Here is a 19,717-nt window from a genome sequence, read left to right as displayed (position 1 = left end):
GAACGGGGACAGGAGAGGGACAGCGGGACTGACGCGTGTCTCTCACCCGGTCGTCGGTTAAAACATAAACGTGATGCTGGCTCTCGTCCAATAGGAGGTCGGCACCGATGGCTCCGCCCCCGTCCACCAACAGGCTGCCGTACAGATGGCCAGACCTATCAGGACGCACCAACACCTGCAGGACAGGTGAGACGTTAGTCCCAAACAGAACCGTCTACCTGCTCACAGGTGACCTGGAAAAACTTTTAAAGAAAGTAATTAATCTAAAAAAAAGTCAAAGTTTGACCAGAATAGAAAATCTAACGATCAAATGTTTTTCTTCTCTTGTCCTTTCTTTGTCCCACTCTCTGCCTGCGGAGCTGTGATGTCACAGCCCCCTGGATTCTGGACCAACTGGATCCCATCGTTCCAGATCCAGGACCGCTTTTGGTTCTTGGAGCTCACCTCATTAAACAATACAGGTTGCCATGACAACGACATCCACCGGATGTGAAGCATGAGCGAGGGAACGAGGAGTCACCAGGAGTTTCTGTTACGAATCAGTGATGGAGACCGAGCAGCAGTGTGTGTGTGTGCGATTAAATATTAACACGCTGAATCAAAGCCAAGCGCTCATTAACACACCCTTCAGGGTCGTCCTGCAACATCATTACCCACAATCCACCTGGGACAGCAATAACCAATCAGCAATTTAAGCCTGAGAATGCTCCCAGAGCCCGCCCCCAAGCTAAACACCTGTTCACCACACACACACACACACAACTACACACACCCAACCACACACACACACACACACACACACACAACAACACACACACACACACACACACACCCAACCACACACACACACACACACAACAACACACACACACACACACACACACACACACACACACACACACACACCCAACCACACACACACACACACACACACACACACACACAACCACACACACCCAACCACATACACCCAACCACACACACACACACACACACACACACACACACACACAACTATACACACCTACACACAACAACACACACAAACACACCACAACACATACACACACACACCTACACCCAACCACACACACACCTACACACAAAGCATGTATTATTGATGAGTGGCTGCAGGCGGCTTTGTAACCTCCGTGTGTGAGTGTGTGTGAGTGTGTGTGTGTGTGTAAGGATGAACACGGGTTTTCTGGACATTCAGAACCGGCTCTCAGGATTGTGGTCAGACTGACTGATTCAGTAAAGATCTTGTCTCTCTGAGACCCCCAGAACCAGAACCACTCAGCCGCTGGTTCCACTGGTTCTACTGGTCCATGTTCAGTCAATATTGTCCTGTACCCACTACGCCTGACCCGTCCACCGTGCTTCAGCCGTACGAACATCGTGTTCCATCCTCCTGTCTGTCTCGACATTTCAGCCGTACCGTATAGAAGATTCCCAGTGCCTAACCTCCAGCCCCCACCGAACCACAGAGGCAGCAAAAGAGCTGCAACCGTTCCCCCAGCTGGAACGGTTGGGGGAACGGTTCTGCAGTCCCGAAGAACCTCACGATGACCTCTGGGGTCACCTGATCGGCTGACTCTGGGTCTACAGCGCCACCCTGTGTGTGTTCACCTTGTGCAGACGTCCGTCTCGATCTCCCAGGAAGGCGATGGTGTGTCCGGCCTCTGTTGCCGCGGTAACAGAGGTCAGCTGGGTGTTCAGCGTGACGGTGGGCGGGACTCCCAGGGGAACGGCGCTGGCGATGGGGTTGGGGGTGTGTTCCCCCCCACAGGGGTAGTCAGAGAGAGACTCCTTCACAGGAGAGAGAAGAGAGACACAACATGATGTTTACATGTTGATGTGGGCACACACACACACACCCACACACACACCCACACACACACAAACACTCTGTGCTGTATTTGGGTCAGATTGGCCTGCAGCTGTCTGATGATCCGTGCAGCTGCTGCAGATGATCCCCAGGCCACCAGCTTCCCTCAGAGTCTGCAGTTTCGCCCCCAGCAGAGCAGCAGGAGGGCTGACAGATCCAGGCTCATGGGACCAAGAGGCGGCGCTAACATGGGAGGGGCAGATCTAACGGAGGAACCAGGAGGAGGAGACTGAATGATCTTTAGGCTGTTTCCCTCCTGGTGGTCCGGTCGACCCGGTTCTACTGGACCCAGAACTCCACCATCTGCTCCACCTCCAGCTGCTGTGGTTCTGAGTCAAACCAACCTGTTCCCCTCGTGGCCTGTGGGGGCGCTGCACCAAGAACCACTGAAGGAAACGACACAAAAACCTCTGAAGACACTGAGAGCAACTTCCTTCTTCACCAGATGGAAACAAGATGGAGGCGTCAGATTTTAGCGGTTGGAGGATTTCTCTTTAGTCTTTGGCTGAAGATCACAAGACTTTTCTCCCATGATCCTTTGGAAAAGAAGCTTCACTTGTGTTTTCAGTCTTATACTTCTTCTGCTGATTTTGCCAAACTGATGCTTTCTGACACTCAGTCAGAAAGCATGTAGGACATAGGTAGATTTTAAACTGTTCACTGTATAACAGATGCATTCTGGGTATAGAACGGGTGGAGAGGAAATGGAACTGTTTCAAAATAAGAGCATGAATATAAATGTCTTGGAAAATTCTTAAGTGTTGATAACCAAAACCTCAACACAGACGTTGAATTTTATTCACATGAAAGTTCATGAAACTGCCGCCAACTAGCGCTTTAGAGTTTATCCAGAAAAACTAATTCAGGAAAAGCTAACCCTAAACTAAAAACTAGCTCTGCTATTAGCATAAGTTTCCCCACTGCCGGTTTTTGGTTTCAGCTTTGAAACAGGTTTATGAAGACTGTAATAAAAGATTTTTCAAGTCTCACCACCAGGGGAAGCAGCGCTTTTACCTTCGGGAGTTTCAGACACTTGGATGACACGGCGTACTCGATGTAGGCCTCTTCCTGCCCACTACTATCAAGTCCTCCCTCCGTGTAGCACACTTCCTGCGCCCGCCGCATCGTGGCGTCCAGGTCCTTCATCGTATAAACACAGAGCGCCGAGCGGCTCGTTGCTATGGGCGTGGACGCCTGCCCTGCTGCCATGACGACAAACAGCGCCGGTGTACCTGACAGGTCTCCTAGCCACGCCCCCTGAGCCAGGTTGTAGCCGCCGCGGCACAGCAGTGGCACCTCCACGTAGGAGTAGAAGCTGCGGTCGGAGGAGCAGAGCCGCGAGGCGTAGGTCCTGTACTCCTTCGTGTGCCTCATGTCCCGCCGTGAGAACAGGAAGTAGACGTGGTCGCCATGGGCGACAGCCTTCACAAAGTGGTTGTTGTATTCAGAGTAACTTCCCACGACGAGTTTTCCGAGCTCCTCCTCCTGGGAGAAGGCTCTGCGGGGCGGAGCCACCGGGTGCAGGCGCCGCGTCGTGATTGGTGGGATGTCCCCAGGACCCCGGCTGGTGTAGCCTCGACCAACCATCAGGAGGCGCAGCACGCCACTGGGCATGCCCGCTTCCTGTTTGCTCCGGGTGGTTATCACCACGGCGACGGTGGAAATCCGAGGGTCATTGGCAGCGACATACTGAGTGTCAACGGGGTTGGAGGTCCGATAGATGAGCTGAGAGATGTTGGACAGACTCCTGCAGAGACATGAGACCAGGCTGGGGTCAGAGGTCAACACACTGATCTGGACACTCAACTGCTCATTCTGACCAGAGTGGAACCAGAACCAGGACCAGAACCAGACTGGGACTCACCGCTTCTCACAGGTTCCTTGGAACAGTGAACCACAGACAATCAGGCTTCCTGGCTCCGCCCCCGGCCCTGGCTCCGCCCCTGCCTCCAGAAGCAGCAGCTTGTTATGGTTGTGAGTGGGCGTGGCCGAGGGGCAGTCCTGAGCAACGATTGGTGGGAGGCAGTCCGGAGAGTCCAGGAGAGGGCCGGTTTTAACATGTGACATCACCTCCAGGTCAGAGGTCAGCTGATACAGGTGGTCGACTCCGCCAACAAACAGCTGCCCCACCCTCGGGTCCAGCAGCAGGTGAGAGAGGGGGGAGCCCTCCAGCTTCACCCATTGCATGGAGGCGTCTGCAGGGTGGGCAGGAGGGAGGAGGAGGAGGAGGAGGAAGAGGAGGACTGAGGAAGAGATGGAGGAGGCCAACATGGCAGCTCCTCTTTACCTGCAACAGGTGAGAACAGGAGACACCATGAGGAAGGCTGGACGTCATCTATGGGGTCATTTTTCTGCCATAACTGGAGAGCACACACTGTCAAGTCTGAAAGCAGGACTTCATGCTTAAACTTGTAATGCTTGAACTCCAAACTTCTGCTCTCTTTAAATATTCACTCTGCTCTCTCAAACCTTTCTCCTTGCGCTCAAAACTTGTCTCTGCTCGCTTGCAAAACATTTTGTGCTCGCGCTTGGTACAGAAAAGTACCGTCACCTGGCAACCTCTCAGCAAATAGCTGAGAGGTTGTGCTCTGCAGCCGGACTGCAGCCTGTCTGTCCTGAGTGACCAGCGAAAGCGGCTATTAGCTACTGGGGAGGGAGGGAGCGATGGCTCACCCACTAGAAGGAAATAAACGCACCCGGACAACACTTGCATTCTATTGGCTGAGAGGTTGCCAGATGACGGTACTTTTCTGTTCCAAGTGCGAGCAGAAAATGATTTGTAAGCCAGGAGAGAGGTTTGCAAGTGGAGATTTGATCTGAGCAGAGAGACGAGTTTTGAGTGCGAGCAGAAAGGTTTGAGAGAGCAGAGTGAATATTTGAGAGCAGAAGTTTGGAGTTCAAGCATCACAAGTTTTGAGAAGGAAAACATGAAGTCCTGCTTTCAGACTGACAGTGTGTGTTTGTAACCCAGGTTAAAATAGCCTCTTCATAAAAATAATAGTAAATTAGATAAATAGGACATAAATAAATAGGAGAATAAATAGGGAATTAATTGAAATAGCCTTTTCATAAAAAATAATAGTAAATTAGATAAATAGGAAATAAATAAATAGGAAAATAAATTGGGAATTAATCGATCTTAAAATTGTTATTCTCTTATTCTGAAGGGTCACATTTATGTGTAACCCACGTGACTAGCTTCAGCCAATCGGGTTGCTACGTTCTCTGACATGAGAGCGTAAAGAAGCAGAGAGCGCAGAAGCAAACGGGATTGTGCTGAAAAGAAAAGACTACGGTGGCCGACAGGTGCAAATGCGCAGCAAAAGAGAAAACATGCAAACAAAAGAAAAGACACACCCCCGAATCAAATGCAGCAAACAAAAAAGAAAACACCCCCGAATTAGAAAACACCCCCGAATCAAATGCAGCAAACAAAAAAGAAAACACCCCCGAATTAGAAAACACCCCCGAATCAAATGCAGCAAACAAAAAAGAAAACACCCCCGAATTAGAAAACACCCCCGAATCAAATGCAGCAAACAAAAAAGAAAACACCCCCGAATTAGAAAACACCCCCGAATCAAATGCAGCAAACAAAAAAGAAAACACCCCCGAATTAGAAAACACCCCCGAATCAAATGCAGCAAACAAAAAAGAAAACACCCCCGAATTAGAAAACACCCCCGAATGAAATGCAGCAAACAAAAAGTGTTGAAAACGGAAGTGCTCCAGACCACTAGGGGGAGTCTAACAAAAAATAGCTGTGTCCGAATTCAGGCTCTGCATCCTTTAAAGCGGGTGTTCAGAAAAGCAGCAATGGCGACAAAATAATTTTTGCTGTATTACACTTAAAATTACACAAAATTATTTTTTACAATGTTTTTAGGCGAGAATGTAGATGTGTAGATCTGAAATATCTGCTCGGTTCATTAATAAATCACCTACTTCCAATATTGCTCCGACGTTTTCGGAGATGTCTTCTCCCGCTGCATTAACAGCCAGCTTCACTCGCAAGCTGTCAGCTGGCCGGGCGCTCCATGTAGATATTAATAAAGTATTTAATTTATTCCTGAGCAAATGGGTTTGACTGATTAAAGTTAAGCCTTCAAACATAGTTTATTTAACTGTAATGTCTTAATACCTGAGATCTGGAGAGTATTTGAAAATGAATAATATCCCTTGTATACATTAAACATTTTAGAATCAGACAGATTTTCTTTTTACTCTGGAACAACTTTTATTACAAAAGGTGAAGAATAATACAGAAATAAAGAGTAAAAAACAACTGAGTCCGTTTTTTTTACTTCGCTGCTCTGTGCTTCACGTTGTCACGGTTGCTAAGCAACATAACGCCTAGATGGAGGCTAGGCAGCTAGCCGGAGGCTACAGCTTCTCTCTTCTGGTCGTCCATATTCGTGGCCTTCGAAGGATCCGTCTTCTGTAGATCGGGCCGTTTCTCACATAGACATAATAAAAGGACAGACGCCTAATGGACCGCTCTCGTCTTATCAATACATACATAAGTATACAAACATAAATAAATAATCATTAATACTGAATAATATACATTAGGCTATGCATGATTATGCACGCACACACACACACACACACACATATATATATAATGTTTTCCAGCCTACGAGTTCTGGTTTAAGAGTGATTCAGCAGCTGAGATTGGGTCCAAAATCCGATACGAGATTCATCCGTGCTGTGCAGTGAATCTGTCTCTCCCTTCTTCCTCACGTCGTAGGAAACCTTCAAAACAAAAACGGGACATTTTCGAGTTATCCTACGTTGACTGAGTTAAATAATTAAATAATAGCCATTGTCATCTGTGTAAACTTTGCTGGTGAATGTTATGATTTTTATAATATTGTTTCATTTCTATAGTAGGCTCTTGTATCAGATAATCTAAATGTTGGAGAATGACTGAAACATTTTAAGATTTACGGAATCTCGGTTAGCTGTCAGAGCGGGGGCTGAACACCAAGCACTATAGCTAGCATTAGCTGGTATTTCGCCAGTGGACATAAATACAGTATAGTAATATTCTAATCACAAAAATACACAGTAATATGTCCATCTTACTTGCGAAAAGTCTGTCGAGCCCTCACGTCAGTAGTCCGTCGATCCGATCAACAATATTCCGCAGTGCTGAAGGCATCTTCTGCTGTTTTGGTTGAGCAAAGCAAAGTGTATTTGCGCCGGAGCAGCCAATCGTGGGGGGGAGGGTGTACTCTTTTATTATGTCTATGCTTCGAAGGATCAGTTTCTCAGGGCCCTTGAAAGGATGCAGAGCCTGCTGCGCATTTGCACCTGTCGGCCACCGTAAAAGACAGATAAGAGAAATTGACCACTCGTAGCTGATTTGCTGTCTAAGACGAGTTTGTTCTTTTTATTTCTGGAGAAGGAGCTTTTCCCATATTTTTTCTCTCACCCTGACTGCGTTCGGGATCATTTTTTTTGTGTTGTGGAACTGGACTTGGTGAGTTGAAAGTGTATTTTGTTTCTTTTTTTAAGATAATGTATTTGTTAAACATTTATTTAATTTAAATGGAAAGCTGAAGCGGAGGCGTCGGCTGTTGCTCTTGGTGCTAACAGCAAGCCAACTGAAAGTCAACAGGAGTAACAGCTGATCCGCTGAAGCTAACAGCTGCTCTTGTCAACAGAAATTCAACGGCTTATCAGCAGAGGAGCTAACTGTTGCTAACTGTCGCTCTTTGTTGGCAACAGGCTTTTTTTGTTGTTGTTGTTGTTGTTTTGTTTTGTTTTCGTTCGGCTGGGATTTGGACTAAGGAGTCTCGGATCATCGCTGAATTGGATCTTTCTAAGGAGAACGAGATGGCGAGCCAACCCGGGAGCTTAATGACCATCAAGTAGGAGCTACGCCTTCTGCTGGACATTGCCAACCTCGCGACTTGGTATGACCTGCCTATGTTGTCGTGCGTATTAGCAGTGGGTCACTGAAACAGAATTAACTGTTGAATCATCGGAAGAAACAAGACATCAATCTGAAGCACAGTTGATCTGTCCTTTCTGAATTGTTCTGTTGTTTTGCTGTTATTGTTTTTTTTTACTCCTTAAGGGAAACACCAAATAATTAAAAATAGATTAAACAGATTAAAACAAACTGTAAATCAAAATAGATAAATAGTGTTAACTAGAACCTAAATAGAACTATAACCTAGGTAAAAATAAATAGCATCCTTAATTTAGATTTATAAAATACTCTGAAAGAAACTGGAAACTATTTTTTTTTGTTGAATTTGTGTCATTGTGTGTTAATTGTGTAACATTGTTGTTGTTTATTCTTTTATTGCTCTTTAAACAAATAATAAGCCGGCTGTTTTAACTTAATTTTCTTTGGTCTGTGGTCATTAATTCAAACTACACTTCTCACTACTCCAGTAGCCGAACCTAGCTCTGGTCTTATTACAAATGTATTAACTGTAAACACATAGCGAGTGTTACATGTTCTCCAGTTATGGCAGAAAAATCTGCCATCATCATCATCTGTTGTTAAAATGTCGGTTTGTTTTCAGTGTCTTTGGGGGCGGAGTCAATCTTTCACAGCGTTAGTGTTGCTTTAAGGACACCGTGGTTACCGACGGTCATGTGACCTTAGAAACAAGGCGGAGCCATCAGCAGGCCGAGACTATGCCTCAGGAACCAGGACTGAATTTCTGACCCAACAGAACCATCAGAACCATGTCAGTGACAGCCAGTAACCGGAGTTTTCTTCAACATATCCGATCACTGAACCAGCTGACCACACGGATCCGAACTGGTTCTGATTCTGATCCCTCCTGCAGATTAGTCTGTATTCTGGTTCTGGCTGTTAAACCAGCAGTTCTGTTCTGAAGCCGGACTGGTGCAGCCCACAGAGTCTGAGCATCTCTGCAGAACCTGACCAGAGCTCGTCCAGAACCCAGTTAGAACCCAACCAGAACCCGATCAGAACCGTGATGCCGCAGCGATGTTTCACGCCTCTGATAGGACATGAGGAGATCCACCTGAGCAGGTGAGGCTGAGCCCTGCGGCTCCTTCACTCGCTTCTCCGTCTGACTGCAGCCTCGTCGCCATGGCAACCGCCCCCGTTTCCACAGCAACGCTTCAAACAGGGATGTTATGGGACTCAGAGCCGGGCGCTAAACTGGGTGAAACTGGTTCCAGTGTTCCTGCAGAACTAGAACCGTTAACCGGATCAGAACCAGCTGCAAAGTTCCGACTGGAACCAGAACCTGGATCTGGGTTTCACCCTGTAGGTGGCGCCACTCAAGGTGTTGGGAAACAGCAGCGGAAATGTTTGGGGGTCAGTAGAAACTCTGACCCGGTCGGAGCGGCTGCAGCTGCCGTCCCAGTTCTGGTGGGTCTAACTGGATCATCAGAACCTCGAGGACAAACTCACATATTTTCCACATTTCCATGGAAATCCTGCAGATTCACAGTCATCCATAATTCATGAAGGGAAACAAACGGAGGAACGGGAGGAAGAGGAGGAAGGCAGAGGAGGACAAAAAGGAGGAAGAGGAGGGCAAAAAGGAGGAAGAGGAGGGCAAAAAGGAAGAAGAGGGGGGCAAAAAGGAAGAAGAGGGGGGCAAAAAGGAAGAAGAGGGGGGCAAAAAGGAAGAAGAGGAGGGGAAAAAGGAAGAAGAGGAGGGGAAAAAGGAAGAAGAGGAGGGAAGCTGGAAGCTGAACTTTCTCTTCTAAAAACCCAGAGAGGCAAAAACCTGGAAGGCTGCAACATTCTAAACGCACCTGGAGACACCTGAGGGAACCGGAGACACCTGAGGGAACCTGGAGACACCTGAGGGGACCTGGAGACACCTGAGGGAACCGGAGACACCTGAGGGAACCTGGAGACACCTGAGGGGACCTGGAGACACCTGAGGGGACCTGGAGACACCTGAGGGGACCTGGAGACACCTGAGGGAACCGGAGACACCTGAGGGAACCTGGAGACACCTGAGGGGACCTGGAGACACCTGAGGGGACCTGGAGACACCTGAGGGGACCTGGAGACACCTGAGGGGACCGGAGACACCTGAGGGAACCTGGAGACACCTGAGGGAACCGGAGACACCTGAGGGAACCGGAGACACCTGAGGGGACCTGGAGACACCTGAGGGGACCTGGAGACACCTGAGGGGACCGGAGACACCTGAGGGAACCTGGAGACACCTGAGGGAACCGGAGACACCTGAGGGAACCGGAGACACCTGAGGGAACCGGAGACACCTGAGGGAACCTGGAGACACCTGAGGGGACCTGGAGACACCTGAGGGGACCTGGAGACACCTGAGGGGACCTGGAGACACCTGAGGGAACCGGAGACACCTGAGGGAACCGGAGACACCTGAGGGAACCGGAGACACCTGAGGGGACCTGGAGACACCTGAGGGAACCGGAGACACCTGAGGGAACCTGGAGACACCTGAGGGGACCTGGAGACACCTGAGGGGACCTGGAGACACCTGAGGGAACCGGAGACACCTGAGGGAACCTGGAGACACCTGAGGGAACCGGAGACACCTGAGGGAACCGGAGACACCTGAGGGAACCTGGAGACACCTGAGGGAACCTGGAGACACCTGAGGGGACCTGGAGACACCTGAGGGAACCGGAGACACCTGAGGGAACCTGGAGACACCTGAGGGAACCGGAGACACCTGAGGGGACCTGGAGACACCTGAGGGGACCTGGAGACACCTGAGGGAACCGGAGACACCTGAGGGAACCGGAGACACCTGAGGGGACCTGGAGACACCTGAGGGGACCTGGAGACACCTGAGGGGACCTGGAGACACCTGAGGGGACCTGGAGACACCTGAGGGAACCGGAGACACCTGAGGGGACCTGGAGACACCTGAGGGGACCGGAGACACCTGAGGGAACCGGAGACACCTGAGGGAACCGGAGACACCTGAGGGGACCTGGAGACACCTGAGGGGACCTGGAGACACCTGAGGGGACCTGGAGACACCTGAGGGAACCGGAGACACCTGAGGGAACCGGAGACACCTGAGGGGACCTGGAGACACCTGAGGGAACCTGAGACACCTGAGGGGACCTGGAGACACCTGAGGGAACCTGAGACACCTGAGGGAACCTGGAGACACCTGAGGGAACCTGAGACACCTGAGGGGACCTGGAGACACCTGAGGGAACCTGAGACACCTGAGGGGACCTGGAGACACCTGAGGGAACCTGAGACACCTGAGGGAACCCGGTTCTGATCCTCCAGCTTCTCAGGAGAACAGACCCAGATCTCTGGGACGAAGGTTGCTGGTTGTAATCCCAGGCGGGTTCTCTGCCGGTTCCTGACCCGACAGTAACCGAGCCTGGAGTCCATCTGCAAACAGGTCCAAACAGACTTTCCTTCAGAACCAGAAGCTGCATCCTAAAGTTCCTCCAGAACATTCCATCATCTTTTCTCTTTTGCAGAACTGGAACCTGCAACAGAACCAGAACCAGTCCAGAACCTCTGGACAGCCCAACCCGGATATAACCAGAACCAAACCCAGGAAACCATCGAGAACCTCTGGAAGTGGTGGAACCAGAACCAGAGGAACTGCAGCTCCAGGTGCTTCTGGTTGCCATGGTAACGCTGGATGCTGCAGCAAAGGGGTTTACTCTGCTAATCGCAGCAGTTTGTTCTAAACTCAGCTTTTGTTTCAGCCCCCCCTGTATGCTAATGAGCGACGGCTGCTTTCATCACAGAGAGGTGATGATTACAGGCTGCTTCACCTCAGGCAGGCACACACGCACACACACACACACCTCCACCTCCACCCACATATTATCTCTGTGGTTTTCTGCCGACTCGCTCACTCTGTCTTCAAAGAGCAGAAGCACAAACTCACACACACACACTCACACACCCACACAGACACACGCGTGCGCGCGCAGGCCGTGGAGCTGCTGCGGAGTGTGTTCCTCTGCTCTTCATTTTCTTTGTTCATTTCCTGTCCTTCCCTCGCGGCGCTCCCTCCCTCTGCGCTGCTTCTCGTCCTACTTTCAGTCAGAGCCGCTCCACTGCTGCTGCTGCTGCTGATCCAGAACCGGTTCTGGATCAGTTGTGGGTCGTTTTCCCCCTGGAACTGGCTTCAAACCATAACCGACTAGATCTCTGCAGAACCTCAGAACCCGACCCAGCTAAAAGGATCGGAGCATTTTCCATTTAGCAAATTCATTTTCAAATGTCAAATTGTGCATTTATGCGGCCAATGGAAACGCAGCGACTGGGTTATTAAAAATTATTTCAGATAAATGATCAGCCTGGGTTAAGTGATCCACACCTGGACCAGAACCAGAACCACTCAACCAGAAATGGCTTCCATGGAACACAGATTCAGATTTATTTGTGTTCCAAATGGGCAAAAACTTGCTGTAGCATCCGAGTTATAACAGTTATAGCAGAACCACTGCTGACCCAAAAGAACTCAAAGACCCGTCAGGACGACTGCCAAGACAAGGTTCTGAGGAAGCAGCAGTGGACCGCTATGGAGGGTTCTGGTCTGGTTCGACCCAGACTGAAGGTGGTGGTGGTGTGATGGTCTGAGCTGCTGGAGGAACCAGAGAAGATCCAGAACCAGGGGTTCTGATCCAGTTCCCTCTGCTTTTGGATCAGAACGACCCAAATCCCAGCAACAGGTCCAGTTCAAGCAGTGAGGAGGCAAAACATTCACCATACAGTAATCTATCAATAACATATCAATACTCCATCAGTTCTCCACCCACAAGTTTTGTTTTCTTTGTCTTCATCTTTGTTGTTTCACACACGTCTCTGTGTGTGTGTGTCTGCGTGTGTCTCTGTCTGTGTGTGTGTGTCTGCGTGTGTCTCTGTCTGTGTGTGTGTGTCTGCGTGTGTCTCTGTCTGTGTGTGTGTGTGTGTGTGAGTGTGTGTGTTCTGGCTGTTTGATATAAACATGTTAACGCTCAGCAGGATTTCCGTCACAGAAGGAAAAGTCGTTTTTCTAAATGTCTTCAGATCGACGCGGCGCCGTCATCAGGGTCCCAACAGGAAGTTAATTTGTTGCCGTGGTGACGCCGATCGCTCCAGCAGGAGCACAATGAGCCGTCTGAAGACGACCCGGTTGGGCAGGGAGGGCGGTTCTGGAGCGAACCGGATAAAAGGTTCCAGTTGGATCAGACTGCGTTCCCACCTGCTGGGCTCAGGTTCTGGTTCTGGTTTGAACTAGGAAACATCGAGTGTTTCTGGATCGGACCTCAGGACCTGGCAGGATAAACACCAGAACCTCTCAGAGAGGCTGAAGGTTCCGGTCCGGTTCATTTCCTGCAGACTGGTGATTCTAACCAGACCGACCCGTTTTCTAGCTCCTGTTCTGGACTCACCAGGTCAGAACTGGATCAGAACCAGATCTCCTGATAGAAACTTTCATGCTGATGTGGAACCTCAGAACCTCTGGAGCTGGACCCAGTCAGACGGTTCTTATAGAGGAACAGAACCGGTCCCTGGATTTTGTGGAGGAGTGTTCTGGTTCTGGACCAACAGGACCAGAACCTCACTGGTTCTGGTTCTGTTCCTTCAGTTCTCTGCAGCTGCTGCGGCTCTGAAGCTCCACAGACTGAATACTGATCACTGCAGACATGAAATATTAATAACTACAAGACTTTGATACTACACACACACACACACACACACACACACACACACAGAGAGAGAGAGAGAAACACACAGTCAGAGTGTGATCAGAGCAGAAAGGTTGATGGTCGTTAATAATATTGATGCTGATTCCATCACTCTGACTGTGTGTGTGTGTGTGTGTGTGTGTGTGTGTGTGTGTGTGTGTGTGTGTGTGTGTGTGTGTGTGTGTGTGTGATCTGCGCCACCTCGTCTTTCATCACCCGGCTCCGGCACAGTTTCCCCGTTTCCCTGGACCCTCTGGCGCCCCCTGCAGGCCCTAGGTGTTTCCAGGAGTTTGACCTCTGACCGCTCAGAAGCTCACCTGAACATGTTCTGCTGTTGCACCCGCATCCCATCCCATGATGTTTCTCGAGTGGTTGTCATGGCAACAAACACACCAAGGAGTCGAAGGGAAATGCTGCAGCAAAACCACAAAACGGCGCTAATCCCAGAACCAGGTCAGAGATCTGGGTCCAAAATTTTGAAGATGGACCAGAGGAGAATCCTGAGAACGATTCTGGTTCTCTGTCTGCAGAACGTTAACGAGAGCAAGAGGAGGAGCCTTCAAACCCGTGCCCACACCTACGGTTTAACCATAAGCCCCGCCCACACCTACGGTTTAACCATAAGCCCCGCCCACACTTGTCGTTTAACCATAAGCCCCGCCCACACCAGCAGCACCACAAGCGTAGAAACGTTCTGGAGGTTCTGTTGGTTCCACTACATCGAGGTTCTCCTACTGGAGAAGAACCAGAACCGACCCGGTGGAGGAAGAGGCTCAGAACCGAGGAAGATTATCAGACTATAAAACACAGAGAACTCTGGATTCCATCCAGAACCAGAACCATGTGGACCAGAACTCTGTACTGTCAGCCCTGAAGGAGCGGAGGAACCGGTCCAGGTCCTAGTCCAAGACCTGGTTAGATCCAGCTCCACTTTGTAACTTTTATGAAAATGTTTTTACTTTGTTTAACCTGTCACCATGACAACCACAAAACAACAGAAACATTCTCTGTCGTTTTTCCCCTGAACTGAAACAAAGACGTTCTGCTCAGTAAACTCGTTCCGATGTTTGTAAAAAAAAGCTGAAAAGAACCAGGAAGTTCTGCTGCTGTCAGAACCCGGTCCTGGACCGGATCAGGTCCCAGTCCAGACTAATCAAGAAGGAGCGTTTGAAAATCCGGAAAATGAAATATCATCATGTACCGAACCTCCAACCATCAGAGAAACGGACCGGCCTGCAGCAGGTTCTGATCCAGAGACTCTGGTTCAGCTCGGTTCTGATGAGCTCCTCGGCTCAGAGCAGCCGTCTCTGAAGTTCTGTTTGTTTGAAGCCAGAGGAAGTCATCAACTTCACACCTAGACAGCGTCTCGGTTTCCTCCAGGAAACACTTCCTGGAGACCAGCATGACAACTTCCTGTTGCTGCTTCCGCTTCGTCTCTGCAGCAGAACCAAAGAACCAGCAGAACACTGAGAGCTGAAGCTGACCTTTCAAAATAAAAGCAGTTCCACATGCCACAAACTGAAGCACAGAGAGGTCCAACAGGAACCTCCCTGGTTCTGTTCTTCCTCTCTAACAGGCTGGCTGGATGCTCCACAACCTTTCAGATTAAAAGCCCACAGAGTCACTAATTACCTCAGAAGCTCGTTAACGAGGCGGTTGTCAGTCCGATCAATCAGAGCGAGAGACATTCACACACAGAGAGAGAGACTCACCTCCGACGAGTTTTCATTCCAACAACAGACTGAGACCGAGAGAGAGAGGGAGAGGGCGTGCGAGCAGCTGTCATTGTTCTGGGAGGCAGAGGGGGCGGGGCTTAGCGGCGAGGGGCGGGGCCAACTCATTATTATTTAAAAGGAGAGGGGGGAGATCAGCGACCACACCCTCGGACTGGTCCAGCTGCTCCAACCAGTAAAACCAGTAGAACCAGTTCTGATCCAGTAGAACCAGTCTAAACCAATTAGAACCAGGTCCAACTCATGCAGAAATCCAGAACCTGCTCATGGTTCTGCTGGTTCTGTTCAGGCTCCACCCCCTCACCTGAACATCTGTCCTGGTTCTGGTTCTGTTCCCCCGTCTGGCTCCAGTCGGTTCTGGTGCGACGGCTAGAAGGTTCTGCCATCTCATTGGTTCACAGCTGACAGGTCCCAGCAGGTAAGTGTTCAGGTTGTCACGGTAACTGCCGAATGTTTAATGTGACGTGAAGAGAGTGTGTGTGTGTTTAGTCATCTTATCTGTCACACACACTGCCGGTAAATCGTGTGTGTGTGTGTGTGTGTGTGTGTGTGTGTGAGCTCAGCTGGGAGTGTTTGTCCACATCGCATCAGGAGCCTCATGCAATATTTATCACACTCTCTCTCACACACACATACACAGGGTCCCAACCACCCTGACCCAGAGTCCTGATCCTGTTCCGGATCAGAACCAGAACTGGGTTTGGGCCTGGAGCGTCTCAGTCACAGAGACAGCAGGACAGCTGAGGACGCAGCAGCTGGCGTCCATGAGGCGATTGCAGATTTCTGCATTAGTGGCCGAAACGTCGCATTTAAATTCAGTCTGCAGAGAGTTGGGGCCACACACACACACACACACGCGCACACACACACACTCACACGCACACACACACACACGCACACACAGACACGCAGCTGCCTCCCCACCCCAACTCCACGATGAGCTCTGGACTCAATGTAGCGTCTCTGTCGGCCATCTTTGTTTCTGCGGGTGGAGAATCTCCTTCAGCGCTGCGACTGAAACAAGTAACATGACTTCAGTCACATGATTGGTTCCCGGAACAGCCAATCAGCATCATCATCAACAGCCAATTAGCTTTGTTCATGGAGACCATGTCCAATCCGGGCCCAAGTTGTCATGGTGACGTACCATTTAACTGCGCTAGTGTCCTCTGGCTACTGTTTCCAACTGTCATGCAAACTTTTAAAACGTAAAAGATAAAATACGAATTACCATGTTTCCATCAACAGGTTTGGAGAGAATCAGCCAGGCAAGCAAAACTTCATCAGATGTAATAAACAGGAAGTAGAGGTGGCTAGCTGGTGGCTAGCTAGCATGGCCACCAGAGAGTCCTTCTCCATGTTTGGTGCCTCTGGTAAGGCACAGAGCCACCAGTGGATGGTGGCGTTCACTACGTCAGAACTTATTCCATAAATGTTTCTCCCCTTTAGCGCAGTGACTCTTTTTCAGAAAAACAATTCAGTTTCCTGTTTTCATCAACACTTTCTACTGCGATACTTTGATATGTGTTGGAAACAATCTACTGATGCATCATGGGGGGGTAATATTCCCATCTGAAATCAGCACTTTCAGCCTGCTGGCGCCACCTACAGGAGTCCAGCTGCAACTGGGTCCGGATCCTTGCAGAACTGGCCCACTACCCACCAACTGGACCAGAACCAGAAACGGCGAAGAAGAAAAAAAATCCATTATTTTCTCAAAATGGGAAAATTTCTGTGCATAAAATTAGAATTACATTCTATTATGTTATATTAAATTATATCATGATGTTACAATAAATTATCTTATAATTATAAATGACATGTTACATTAAGTTTTAACCGGATGTTATGGGATGGGTGGGTGTGGTCTGAGTGTGTGTCAGGTATTTGGGGGAAACAAAGACTGAAGGACGAGTGAAGAGGCTGTGGAGTGTGTGTTTCTGTGCATGTGTGTTCCTCTGAGTGTGTTCCTGTGTGTGTGTGTGTGTGTGTGTTCCTCTGTGTGTGTTCCTCTGAGTGTGTTCCTGTGTGTGTGTGTGTGTGCGTATTCCTATGTGTGTGGGTGTGTGTGTGTGTGTGTTCCTATGTGTGTGTGTGTGTGTGTGTTCCTATGTGTGTGTGTGTGTGAGTGTCCTGTGTGTGTGTGTGTGTGTGTGTTCCTATGTGTGTGTGTGTGTGTGTGTGTGTTCCTATGTGTGTGTGTGTGTGTGTTCCTATGTGTGTGTGTGTGTGTGTGTGTGTGTGTTCCTCTGTGTGTGTTCCTCTGAGTGTGTTCCTGTGTGTGTGTGTGTGTGTGTGTGCGTGTTCCTATGTGTGTGGGTGTGTGTGTGTGTGTGTTCCTATGTGTGTGTGTGTGTGTGTGTGTGTTCCTATGTGTGTGTGTGTGTGAGTGTCCTGTGTGTGTGTGTGTGTGTGTGTGTGTGTTCCTATGTGTGTGTGTGTGTGTGTTCCTATGTGTGTGTGCGTGTGTGTGTGTGTGTGTCGGGGCTCTGCGGAGTGTGAACGGCTCGTTGAGGTGCAGTGTTGATGTGGGGGAGGGTGTGTGTTGGGGGTTAAAGGTGACGCTCAGTAATTGGGGAGGAAACGGGAACGTCCAATCAAGCAGCTCCGTCGGTTGCTCTGCTGCTGCTGAGGAACTACGGCGGCCCAGGAGGGACACCAAGCCCTCGGTTAATTGAGCTTTATTAAAGTCATCTGTCTGGATCAGAACCGGCTGCATCTGATGGCCCAGCAGCCAATCATGACCAGGCTGCAGGTCACATGGTCTGACGGAGAGAAGATCTGGAAACCAGCTGCTGGTTCTGGTTCTGGTCGGATTCCCTCAACTGGGGCCAAAAACTTGAAAACAAACTCTGGATCAGAACCAGGAAGCTGAGCTTAAAGGTTCTGGTCAGTCAGAACTTGGCAGCAAGGTGAACAGCTCCGGTCCTGTTCTGGTCAGTCTGGGTCGGTTCTGGTTGATCCAGTTGCAGCAGCTTTAGAGACAACCTGATGTTCCGGTGAACAAAACCAGTCAGAGTCCAGAACCAGCAGACCGGGTCAGAGGAACCAAAATGTTCGCCATAATGACATCACGTGTTGCCGCAGTAACCACCCACCTGCTGAGATGAGGAGACCTGAGGAGGAGGAGGAGGAGCCTTCGTCATCAGGGGCACTTCCTGCAGGGACACAGAGACACGCATCACTTCCTGTTCCAGACCGGACCTGAGACAAACACAGAGTCTACAAACAGAACCAGAACCAAACTGCAGCCCGGACCAGGCTGGAGTCCACTCTGGATCCGATGCGCCGATTTGTTGGGTCGCATCAGAACTTCAGAACCTCTGATCCGATTGGACAACTGTCAGCAGGTCATGAAGGGTTCCGGTTCAGCCCGGTCCGGTCTGATTCGGTCCGGTCTCCATCTGCTTTGGAGGTCGCCTGTGAGGTCACGCCATGAATCACTTCCTGTTGGCTCATTAGTGCAGACTCATCAATCACTATGACAACCAAGAGGCTGCTCTAATAAGGCTGCAGCTGCTGCAGGTTGGTTCTGGTTCTGATGGGTTCTGGTTCGTTTCTCTGTAACATCAGTGTGATGTCAGAGCAGCAGGAAGCAAAGATGACAGGAAGTTCATCAGAACCAGCGGATCCAAAGATCCTGGTCCTGACGGTTCTACAGACCATCTCTGAACCGACCCAGTTGAGCTGGACTGACGGGCCAACATAACCACAAACAGAACCAGGTGAGGTGTGTGCAGCAGAGTGACCCGGGTCGGGCCGGGCCGGTCCACACTGGTCCGGTGGGAAGCTCCAGATTTCTCAGTGTTGCATCAGCAGGCGACAGAACCTTTCATGTTAACAGCAGGAAGCTGAACTGGGTCAAACTGGGTCAGAACATTGACTGGACTCTGCAGCAGAATGGACTGACCGTCAGAGACAGAACCAGAACCCTGCAGGTTCTGATCAGATCGCTGCAGAACTGATTTTATTTCTTCTGCAGAAACTGATGCTGATAAATAGGCCACCCAGTGATTTAATGCCCATTAAAGCTGCTCTCACACACACACACACACACACACACAGTAACACACACACACACAGTAACACACACACACACAGTAACACGCACACACAGTAACACACACACACACAGTAACACACACACAGTAACACACACTCAGGACAGATTAGGCTGCCTTCCTTCATTCACTAATCTCTGCAGTTAATCTGATGCTGCAAACAGACAATACACAGCTGGAATCTGCATTACAGAGCTCACACACACAGTAACACACACACACACACACACAGTAACACACACACACAGTAACAGATGAACATGTCAACACACTCCAGGGGCTGCCACCTTATTGTGGTGGAGGGGTTTCAGTGTCCCAATGATACTAGGAGCTATGCTGTCGGGGCTCCATGACCCTGATGGGGTCACCCAAGATGAGGAGAC

General features: G+C 49.7%; 1 protein-coding gene across 2 annotated transcripts in view; it reads right to left on the bottom strand.

Moving 5' to 3' along the window:
• plxnb3 (plexin B3) overlaps positions 1–19,717 on the bottom strand; it is a 49,712-nt gene that overhangs the window by 14,036 nt on the left and 15,959 nt on the right. For both annotated transcript variants that reach the window (XM_088003098.1, XM_088003099.1), the window contains exons 2-6: positions 18,372–18,431; positions 3,753–4,175; positions 2,903–3,635; positions 1,630–1,809; positions 47–175 (exon numbers count right to left, since the gene is read on the bottom strand). In XM_088003098.1, coding sequence (XP_087859224.1) covers positions 47–175; positions 1,630–1,809; positions 2,903–3,635; positions 3,753–4,159 — 1,449 coding nt within the window. In that variant the 5' untranslated portion in view covers positions 4,160–4,175; positions 18,372–18,431. The remainder of the gene's footprint in view (positions 1–46; positions 176–1,629; positions 1,810–2,902; positions 3,636–3,752; positions 4,176–18,371; positions 18,432–19,717) is intronic.

This window comes from Poecilia mexicana, unplaced genomic scaffold (assembly GCF_051168715.1).
Source record: "Poecilia mexicana isolate PSO_F unplaced genomic scaffold, ASM5116871v1 scaffold_23, whole genome shotgun sequence".
Classification (NCBI taxonomy): Eukaryota; Metazoa; Chordata; class Actinopteri; order Cyprinodontiformes; family Poeciliidae; genus Poecilia; species Poecilia mexicana.
This window is presented reverse-complemented; position numbering and strand designations above follow the sequence as displayed.